Source organism: Ananas comosus, linkage group 15 (assembly GCF_001540865.1).
Source record: "Ananas comosus cultivar F153 linkage group 15, ASM154086v1, whole genome shotgun sequence".
Taxonomy (NCBI): domain Eukaryota; kingdom Viridiplantae; phylum Streptophyta; class Magnoliopsida; order Poales; family Bromeliaceae; genus Ananas; species Ananas comosus.
In genome coordinates, this window is record NC_033635.1 from 9,223,825 (window position 1) to 9,235,982 (window position 12,158).

The 12,158-nt window shown below is 37.7% G+C and overlaps 1 protein-coding gene across 1 annotated transcript; it reads left to right on the forward strand.

Moving 5' to 3' along the window:
* LOC109721068 (dynamin-related protein 4C) lies at positions 1,495-3,501 on the forward strand. The gene has a single exon (XM_020248486.1). The coding sequence runs from the start codon at positions 1,495-1,497 to the stop codon at positions 3,499-3,501; it is 2,007 nt and encodes a 668-aa protein (XP_020104075.1).

Below are 12,158 nucleotides of genomic sequence, written 5' to 3' on the forward strand. Positions count from 1 at the left end.
TAAAATGGATAGATAGATTTGATATCAAAAATCAAAAATTAAATTTAATTCATGATCTAAACTCAAATTTAAATTTTAATATAAAATAGATGGATAAAAATACTATTTTTTAATATATTGATCATAACCGTTCATTTTTATTTTAAATATATGATCGTAACCATTCGTAGAATTGAATTTATAGATGGGTATAAATATTTTGTTTTAACTAATTGATTATAATCATTTGTTTTTATTTGAGATAATTTTTTACAAATTGATCATAAATTTGTACATTATATGAATTCAAAAATATGATTTACAAATTTATCATATATCTAGCTTTTAATTGTTTTTATTGTAATACGTTGATAGACCCAAAAATTTTGAATTGAAATATAGATTTATAGTAGATATTCTGTAAAAAATTTGGATAAGCATGAATTTTTTTTTATTTTAGAGATAAAAAAAAATAAACAAATTTTGAATTAAAATATACATGCACAATAGTTATCTTTCGGTTGGCAAAAATTTGGATAAATATATTTTTTTCTATTTTAGAGATAAAGAAAAATTAAAAGTTTGTTTCATTATATTATTTATTTTACGTAAGGAAAGAGGAATCATTTTTTTTTTCCGCCAAAAAATGGGTTTGTTGACATACCGAAATTTGAAATACGTACTTTTATATATAGTATAGATATAGATAATATACATGAATATTTCATGTTATATTTTAATTTCTATTTGCAAAAAAAAATATAGAAATTATCTGAACTGGAGCCATTTTGAATCAGTTATCAAATGTTTCAAAACGTTGATTTTACTATTTAACTTTTCAATTTGTTTGATTAGAGTTGGTCAATAGTACTTTGATTTTAAATTTTAAATTTTAAATTAATTACTTAATTTAATAAATTTATAATTGCAAAAATTAAATAAAATACATTAATTAAATTTATAAAGATAAATAATATATTTATATTTTGAAGTTAAAGTGTTGTAACGGCCGACTCAAATTAAATAAATTGAACGGTTGGTTAGTAAATTCAAAATTTTGAATGGTTGGGATCCCATATAAATCATCCTATACATTCCTATCATTGAGAAATTTAAATTTTAATATAATATGTATAGAAATACCTAAGAAAAATGATTGTTTTAGATTTGGAATTGAGTTTGAATTTTTTGGTCAAATTCGAATTTGATTTGGGTTCGAATTTCAAAAACGCTGTCCGAATCCGATAGCTGTGGAAGTAATTAATCGACCTTGAAAATTGGAAGCGCCCGCGAAAAGCTCGAGGAGAATGTAATGGGCCAGAATAATTAAGCTCGCCTTGATCATTAATGCGTGCATGGTGAGAACGAAGCGTTGCACTTGGCCCCTCCCCTCTCTCCAACCTTTCCTCTTCCCTCTCCAACTCTATATATGCAAACCCAATACCCTACTTCCATTTTGCGACGAGCTCGATCCAAGTTCTACATTACCTCAAAAAGAAGGTCGTGAGGACAGCGATGTCGCCTCCGAAACATGAAACGGCATCATTCAAAGTCGTCGCTGATGTCGGCAGAGACGGCACGACGGCGCTGGCGGCGTCATACAACGACCGCATCCGCCCCCTCCTTGACGCCGTCGATTGCCTGCGGCACCTCAAGGTGACGCAGGAGGGCATCCAGCTGCCCACCATCGTCGTCGTCGGCGACCAGTCCAGCGGCAAGTCTTCCGTCCTCGAGTCCCTCGCCGGCATCAGCCTCCCCCGCGGCCAGGGCATCTGCACCCGCGTCCCCCTCGTCATGCGCCTCCAGCACGACCCCGCCGCTGCCGTGCCTCTCATTCAGCTTCAGTACTACAACCAAGAAAAAAAGCTCGTCACTGTCGACACCACCGAAGCCGGCGTCACCGCCGCGATCCGGTCGGCAACCGACGTGATTGCCGGCAGCGGCAAGGGCATTTTGAACACCCCTCTCACACTCGTCGTGAGAAAGCGCGGCGTCCCCGACCTCACCATGGTCGACCTGCCGGGAATTACAAGAGTCCCCGTCCACGGCCAGCCGGAGAACATCTACGAGCAGATCTCCGACATCATCACGGAGTACATAACGCCGAAGGAGAGCATAATTCTGAACGTGCTGTCGGCCACCGTCGACTTCCCGACCTGCGAGTCGATCCGGATGTCGCAGCGGGTGGACCCCACCGGCGAGCGCACCCTGGCGGTGGTCACGAAGGTCGACAAGGCCCCCGAGGGCCTCCTTGAGAAGGTCACCGCCGACGACGTCAACATCGGCCTCGGTTACGTCTGCGTCCGCAACCGCGTTGGCGACGAGACCTACGAGCAGGCGCGCAAGGAGGAGGCGCGGCTGTTCGGCTCCCACCCGCTGCTGTCGAAGATCGACAAGTCGATCGTCGGCGTGCCCGTGCTCGCGCAGCGGCTGACGCAGATCCAGGCGTCGATTGTCACCCGGTGCCTGCCGGAGATCGTCGAGAAGATCAACGACAAGCTCCGCAAGTACACGTCGGAGCTCGACGACATGCCGCGGAACCTCTCTACCGCGGCCGACGCCGTGCGAGTACTTTTCCACATCCTCAAGCAAGCGCGAGAGACGCTCGAGAAGATACTCGTCCGCGGGGACTTCGACGACTTCCCCGACGACCGCAGACTTCACGGCACGGCCCGCGTCGCCGAGATGCTCCACAAGTACGCCGCCAAGCTCCCCGCAATGTATCCGACGGTCGCTAACGAGCTGTTCTTAATGGAGGAGGTGCAAGTGCTCGAGGAGACGAAGGGCATCCGGCTCCCGAACTTCCCCCTCCGGTCGGCGTTCCTAACGATCCTCAGACGAAAGATCAACATTGTCTCTCCGCTGCCGCACGAGTTCGTCGCGGAGGTGTGGGCGTACGTCGAGATCGTTGCGACGGAAGTGCTGCTGAAGCGCTGCGAGAACTACCCGCAGTTGCATTCGGCGGCGCGGAGAGCGATGCAGAGCCTGATGGAGAAGACGCGGGGCCGGTCGGCTGAGTTCGTCGGCGAGATGATCGAGATGGAGCTGGCGGCGGACTACACGTCGAATCCGGATTACGTGAAGTCCTGCTGCGAGATGGAGCAGCAGCTGGACGTGTTTACGGAGGCCGTCAAGGACACGAGGAAGCCGCCGAAGGTGAACGTGAGGGGGGAGGTCGGAGAGGTGGACGTCGCGCACCTCAGGCAGCACCGGGAGGTGGCGGAGCAGGCGTTCGAAATGCATGTGAGGCTGGCGGCGTACTGGCGGAGCGTCGTGCTGCGGATTGTCGACGGGGCGGCGCTGCACGTCCAGCGCAGTATCCGGCGGGTGGTGGAGAGGGAGCTGGAGGCCGAGGTGGTGCGTGAGGCTGTCGGGAGGGCGGCGGCGGGGATCGATCTGATTGTCGAGGAGGGGCCAGCGACGGCAGCGAAGCGGGAAAGGCTCAAGAAGAGGATCGAACTCCTCAGGCAGTCCAAGGACGTGGTGGCCAACATCACGGATCGCATAGCCATAGATATATAGTAGGTGCTGAATGAATTTATATACTTATTAGTTATACTAGTGAAGGCCCGCGTTTCGCGGCGAAAAATTTACGTAATTTATCAAATATTTTGAACAACTCATCTTTACCTGAGTTGTTTAAAATTCGAAACGCAGAGAGCCCGGCCGTACCGGCTTAGGATTTCCGATTAAAAGGATATATAGATATAGATTTACATTTTAAATTTAAAATTTTAAATTACGTACAAAATTTTAATTTCTGTTAAGAAGAGATTCAGTTTAAAATTTAAATTTATATTTAATTTTTTTTAAATTTTGTGGGTTCCACAGGAAAAAAGCAAAAAAAAAAGCCCGCTCCGCGTCGGCTCGCACTAGCTCCCGCTCGCGATCCATCAAAATAAGAGATTCGATTTAAAATTAAAATTTTAATTTTAATTTATATTTAAAATTAAAATTTTTATTTTTATTTTTTGTATGTAACTTAAATTTATATTTATTTTTTAAAATTTTGTGGGTCCCACAGGAAAAAGCATAAAAAAAAGCCCGCTCCGCGCCGGTTCGCGCCCGCTCCCGCTCGCCCGCAATCCATCAAAATAAGAGATTCGATTTAAAATTTTAATTTTAATTTTAATTTATATTTAAAATTTAAATTTAAATTTTTATTTTTTGGATGTGAGTCACAGTACTGCAAAATAAGGGGAAAAAAAGTTAGAAAAGGGAGAAAAAAAGTCCTCTAGTGATTAATCATATAATCTACCTTGCTAGAAAGAAGGAAAAGTAGTAAAAAGTAATGATAATTTCAACATTAAATTCTCCACTTTTGCTGGGAATTACAGGTTTGATAATCTAAAGACTTTGAAAGCGAAAAAGTGGTCACCTACTTTCAGGAAAAAAGAGGGATTATTTATAATGAGAGAACAAATTTATGATGAGGCCATTTTTTAGTAGAATTCTTGCATCTTCAATGCATCAACTCCCTTTGTAACCCTGTGATCCCCACCAAGATCAATAATGTTTAATCATATAAACCAAATTATTGAATGGGTCCTAATGCTCGAAATCGGGATCTGAGGATCATTTGAGTTTTCGCTATCTGAGATCATTTGTGGTTCTTACTTGATGCTATGCTTAGTTGTCCTCNTGCTCTCTCTCTCTCCCTCTGTTCTCTCTCTCTCCCCCTCTCTCTGTACGCTCTCTCTCTCTCTCCTCCCTCTGTTCATTATTCTGTCAAGGATGAATTTAAAAATGTACTATGCAAGCCTTTCTGCCTCGCTGGCTCGCCGCGCCGGCTCGCGCTCCGCGCGCCACCCCGCCGGCAGCACGTGCGCTTCGTCGCCAGACCAGCGCCCGCAGGCAACGCATCGGGCCAGAGCCCCGCCCGCTCGCAGTAACGGCCGATTGCTGCGGTCGCCGCGCCACTGCTACGGCGCTCGCTCTCCGCCGCCGCCGCAGAGTCGGCGCACCTCGCGTGGGCGTCGCGCCGTTCAGCGGAGAGCCGTCGGTAGCCGTCTCGCCGCGCGCGCCCCGCGCCGGATCGCCCACTCGCCGAGCCGCCCCGCGCTCAGCGCGCTTAACCGTCGGCCCACGTTTCTGGCTGCGCCGCGCTGGGACGAGGGAGAGAAAGAGGAGAAGAGGGGGGGGGAGAGTGGGCAGAGACAATGGGGCGGGAGGGAGGTAAGAGGAGGAGAGGGGACACGCGCGCGGGGGGCGCGGGCGGGCCCCCACGGGGCGACCCGAACCCGCCGGCGCAGTCACGCGACTTGTGGCCTCTCCGCGGGCAAAGAGAGAGGGGGAGGGCACCGGGGATGGGGGTGGGCAGGGAAGAGCAGAGTAGAAGCGAAAGAAGGAAAGCCGGGGGGGGGGCCGCTACCATAATGCCCGGGTACTCTCTGGGGCGCGCACGAGCAGAGAGAGGGAGAGAGGACTGAGCTTCTCGCTCTCTCCATCTACCTTCTACTCTGTCTCTCTTCCTCTCTCCCTCTGTTCTCTCTCTCTTCAAGCAACCCCTCTCTCTGTAACGCCTCTCTCTCTCTCTCTCCTCTGTTCTCTTCTCTCCCTCTCTCTCATCGCCCGCGTGAGAGCACCGCAAAACGCGGGAGGGCCGCTGCAGAGGGCGGGGAGTTCCTGCGAGGCGACAGCGTGGCGGGTTGAAGGGTCGGCGTTTTATATAGTTGTATAAGATAATGTAGTTTCTTTGCTTTGTGAGAGGTATTGTGATGTCCTTGTTTTTTCTTCCGTTTTGTGAGCAGTATTTTGTGTTCTCACAGCACCTTAATATGGAAATATCAAACAAAAAAATATAAGCTAGGATTAAATTTATAATTACATGGTTGATGCACGAATAACACAATTCTTATGAGTAACAATTAGGCTCCATAAGATAAGTGAATTGCGACGTTCGGATTCGGAAGCAATCAACTTAAAGAAAAAAAAAAAAAAACTGTTAATCACACCAACACAAAGGAAGAAAAACATTGCAGGAAACATAGAGTCGAATATAGAAGAAATATGATCTGGATTAATGAGGGAGATTATATGTTCACGATGTAAAAAATCGACTACACTACGAGTATTATGGGAAAAAAAGAAATAAAAAATGAAAGTTATAAATATTTGAATAGAGAGAGATCTTAATTAAAAAATAATTAGTTGAAAAATATAATTAGATTAATAAAAATAAATTATCAAAATAGATTTTACCCTGTTTAATGAACCAAGAAAACTTCTCTGAAAAGCGATAAAACCAAATAAATAATACTAAATTACTTTTTGTAAGTGCAGTAAGTTTTACGCAAATAACGCTCATATTTATAAACGCTTATAAAAAGAATACGTAACATTTTCTCTCGTAAACTGAAACTAAACAAAACAGAGACGACTGCAAGGTGACAATTATATCAGAAATAGAATATAAAAAAGAATATAATCCGTAACAGAGATAGATAATAAAACTAAGATAATATGAAGGATCTAGCTATTAAAAACTGACCATAACGTATTAGAACAAACGATAATAAATAGATATATAAGATATGGGACTAAAGCTTAATATATAAATGATAAATAATTTTAATTTACTTTATTTATAGAATGAGGTGTTTACGGGGTCTGAACGAAACACGAGATAATGAACACACGACTTCGGAATATTGCAACACAGCAACTTTTAAAAAATAGAATACGGATACAACATGAATACTGCTAATAAAATATAATATTATTATAAATAGAGTTCGGCTACTATGCTATTAATAGCACGAAGCACTTGATAACTGACCAGTTTTTCGCCGTTAGATCTACCCTTTGAATCATTTTCACCCATTAGATCATATTATTCAACCAAACACTCACTCAACCTAGGGGCCACATCATCCTAACCATACATCTCTTAATCAATGGCCAAAACTTGAAGCACCAATGACTTTGTCGCTATTAATAGTATAGTGCTAATTATATATATATATATATTATATATATATATATATTATAATATTATATTAATATATATATTATATATAGTTACTATATATATATTATATATTATTATCGCATTAAACAGCCGTCAGGAAAGTGTCCGACTCGGACACGCGCGTGTCCAACATGGACACACGAGGCTTATAGAATTATCTGTAATATGTAGGTGAGCATTGTCTTTCTCATTGTAAATTATTTAGGTCTCAAAATGTATATGTATGTCATGGTATAGAAAATTAGTTAATGCTTGGGATAAAGTTTAGTTTAGCGAGTGTTTGGTTCCCCCAACAAATATTCTTTAAAAAAAAAATTTTCTGGTTGGAAAGTATTTTTCTTCCGTTTATTTTGTAAAAAAAAAAAATTTATTTTTCATTTCAAATTTATAAAATAGTATTTTTATTTCCAAAATATGAGAAAAAGGTATTTTTAATATATTTTTTTTGGTGAATATAACTTCACATGTTTTTTTTTTTTTTTTTTGTCCAGAAACCAAACACCACATTACTTACCCACATTTCACCTTGGGACTTTTTGTTAACCAATGGGCACTGGGTGGTAGGGATAGCCCATCCTTCTAACAGAAATTCCAGTAATTATGTTAATTTAATCAATTAAATTAGATACTCGTACTTGATTACAATAACTTAAAAAAATTAAGTTAAAACTTATAATAAATAAAAATTTAAGAACCAAATGTTGTTATGCGACTCCAAAAACCATAAATGAGTTTAGCCTAAATATAGTTTAAACATTTAAGTCAGTGACATATTAAAAAAAAAAAAAACAGAAATATTAAAGAATATGTTTCCGTAAATGACTTATATGACATGTTACCACAAAAGCCGAAAAGAATTTAGTTCGTCGGATTTGAAAATATCAAAAAAGATTTAAGAATGAGAGAAGAAAAATAAAACACACAATATTTACGTGGTTCGGCAACCAGTCTACGTCCACAGGTGAAAACAGAACCGAGACTTCCATTATAATCAAAGGTCCAAAAATACAACCATACTTCTTTCTCATCTGCCGCATCAAATTAATAGAACAAAAGGGTATATTTATAATAGTAGCCACTACAACAGAATTAGGTTATAGGGACACATGTTTGGGACACTTTTGAGTAAGTGTCCCATTTATACTAAAACTTAAAAAAATATCTACTAATGTCTAAATATAAAGCCCAATCTAACAAAAAACAACAGATTACTCTACTCAACCCACCACACCTAGTCTATTTGGCCCGATTACAAACAGAAAAGAAAAAAAAAAAGAAAAATCAATTACCATCTTTTTTTTCTCTCTTCACTCAATCCACTGAAATTCTAGACGAAGTGCCTTTCCTGTCGTCCTCCTCCGCCACCGCAGCCAACGAGATAGAGTTTCGGCGGTTGTTAAATGCTTAAATAAGTGTCGGTAAATTAGTAGCACTCTTTTAGGTTATAGCGACACTCTTTAACTGTCACTATATACCTAGCGACCCCACATTTAGCAACACTTTTTAAAAGTGTCGGTAATTTTAGCTAGCAGCACTTTTTTGACATGTAGCTACATTTAAAAGTGTCGCTATAAACCGTTTTTGTTGTAGTGAGCTAAATTCTATATTAAAAATACAAATCTATTAAGATTAAAAATAGCTCAATTATATTAGGCATAATTTAAACTTAACTTAATAGGATAACCAAAATCGAATAGGGTTAGAAATTTTACGGTTCTAGAATTCGAAACATATCTAACAATCTCCATCATGGCTTGAATTCTCTGTCTTCTCCACCAAATTCCAAAAAGCTCCTGAAGTGCTACCGCATATGCGAACAAGTTTACAGAATACTTGAACTTGATTTCCTAAAAACTTAATGAGTAAATCTGCGGGATTCTCTAAAGTGTCAATCTTCTTATTTTCCAACTACGCCTTTTACAACCTTTATTGCATTAAAACGACAATTTGCCGTAGAACGAAACTGCTGCAGCGATCAAACTTTTCGATCTCAAATTTTGTCGACATATTAAACACTCAAACAAACACTCCGGCTCTGATACCAGTTTGTTATGACAAAAACCGAAAAAGATCTAGTTCATCAGGTGCGGAAATACCAAAAAAAAAATCGAGAAAGAGAGAAGAAAAATAAAATACACAATATTTACATAATTTGGCCACTGGCCTACGTCCACGGGTGAAGACGAAGCCGAGACGTTCATTATAATCAAATAGTATACAAAATATGCCTCTCTCGTAAAACTCTAATCCCAAAAATACACACGTATTTCTCTCATCTGCCGCATCAAATCAATGGAACAAAGAGTATATTTATAATAGTAGTTAAATCCTAATATGATTAGGAATACAAATCGACTAAGACTAAAAATATCTTAATTAGATTAGGCATAATCTAAACTTAACTTAATGGAATAATCAAAATCGAATAGGGTTAGAAAATCTAACGGTTCTAAAATTTAAGACATATCTAGCAATCTCCCTCTTGGCTTGAATTCTCTATCTTCTCCAACATAATTCCAAAAAACTCCTGAAGTGCTACTGCACATGCGAACAAGTTTATAGAATACTTAGATTGCCTAAAAACTTAATAAGCAAATATGCGGGATTTTCTGAAGTGTCAATATTCTCATTCTTCAACTACGCCCTTTGCAACCTCTGTTATATCAGAACGATAACTCATCGTAGAGCGAAACTGCTAGAGCAATCAAACTTTTTGATCTCAAACTTCGTCGATGTCTTAAACCTCAAAGGATTATTTTGCCAAATATTTTTTTAGTAAAGTTATTTAGCTAATTATAATATTTTTTTTGGGATTATTTAGAAAAAAGTCCAATCTAGAGATTATAGCAAATTTTAGAAAATAAATGGAAACAAACGAAAATATATATATATATATATAATATATATAGTATATATAAATTGAGCTAAATCTTTTTAAAGCTCAAACCCCTTAGATAGCCAGGTTTGTTCGGAATCAAGCAAAAAGTGACTATCGGGTAAGAAATAAATGAGGTATAATCAAGGGATTAGATCAAATTTTGCGTTTGGGATGACAATTGAAGTTATTTCTGTGAATAAAAAAAATAGGCGTTTGTTAGGTAAAGAATGGAATAAAAGGTCATAGTGGGAGTTTGTTTATAAATTAAAAAATATGATATACCCCTCTTATTATATTTGAATTTGAATTTTTTTAAAATTTAATTTAGATTTCTAAATAATTAAGCTTTGAAATTTCTAAATTTAAAATAAAATTGAAAATTAAAAATCTCCATTTCTAAATCAAAATTTTTAAATTTTAAATCAAAGCTTTAAATTAAAAATGCGAATTTAAATTGAAAAATATAAACAATTATCAAATTTAATTTCAAAATTTAAAATTAAAATTTAAATTTAAATTTAAATTCTAATAATTTAAAATATAACCTGTTAATTTTGCGATATAAATGGCTGGCAAATGAGCGAGCCGGAGCTCAGCATTCGACGTCGCGTTTCGACTCGATATTTGGCTCGTTCGGAGAGCTCGCTGACTCCGAAATAATGAGGCCGGCTTGAACAAAAAAGGCCGAAAATTCATTATAAGCGAGTTTAGTATTACTCGCTCGTTAGATATTAGCTCGAGGAGAGTCGAAAAGCTGATATATATTATAAATATAATATATGTAGATACAGCGTATGATATATATAATATATATATATATATAATATATATTATATATATAATATATATTTTATATATATATATAGTAGAGTAAATATCTATTGACAAGTATATCGGATCTGGTGCTATTCGATTTTTGATTCTTAGATAAACCCTTACCATCATTTCTTATCTTTGTATTAATATCTATTGATTTATCTTGTAGGGGATCACTCAATCGCTTAGGTATTTTAATCCTAAAGAGGAGACGAGATCCAACATACATCTTAATCAAGAAGGTCAAAAATTCACGAAAACATCAAATCCTCTATATTTTCAAATAGGCATAGTAGTTTCGACAAATAATATATATATATACTATAATATATGTAATACGTACTACTATACTCTACGTATATTGATAATAGATATATATGTACTATTATACTATAATAATATTATAGTTAATATTATTAGTTGGCACGAATCTATTGTCACCAAAATCCTATTGTTATGCTACCGCGAGTTTTTGTAGCCATCTTCGATCAAAGCGTCTTTTCACTATTTTAACCAAGTATGGATTATAGATACTATGTCCGCATGGACACTCAACCCGAATGGGGGACACTCATCTAATTGACTAATATAATCCTAAACCTACAGTACAATTTTTCAATTCCAAATGGGTAAAATTTGATAGCAAAGAGCGTTTTACTATTAATGATTATTTCAGCCTAATATAAACTATAATATATTTATATATATATATATATATATAAGTATGATAATAGAAATATACTAATATAATATAATTTTAATTATATATAGGCTGGTGAATAACTCAGTTTAGTTAAAATTGGGCCAATGTTGTTGGCCCATAAAACAAACCCAATAGACAAATAAAAGAGAAAAATTTCACTAAATTTGTACATTTTTCCTTTCTTTCTTTCTTTCACAGAGTTCTAAATTTTCAATATGTTTCTCTTTTTCTATTTATTTTGTCTCTCATCCTAAATGGCCAAGTCGGAAGCCCTCCAAGTTACCAAATAACAGCATATGCCCGCCGTTGCCTACCTTGATATTAATTGTATGCTTGAGAAAATATACATAATATTTTTAAAATAAAAAATTATTATTCATATAAAATTTTAATTTTAATTATATATGATTGGATAGTTTAATCCAATATTTATCTATACAATTTATTTATTTTTGACCGCATAAATGAAAATGAATAATATAGAGATTGAATGCGGAAGAGAAGACATGTGAGGCTGAAAAGATTATATATTCAACTTATAAATTATTTTTCTTCGTATTATAATACTAAATTTCATATAATTATTTTGTATTTCGAACTATTAGACATATTTTTGTATCAAATTATAAATAATGTTCTATACAAATTAAACCATTGATCGAATGATGTTGAGAATTTCAAGCGGCTCGTTTAGGGCTCGAGCTCGCTCGACTCGAAATTAGGCTCGCTCGAGCTCGACTCGAATTAATTTCAATCCAAGCTTGAGCTTAAATTTAGGCTCGAAATTAATTTCAAGCCGAATTTGAGCCGAG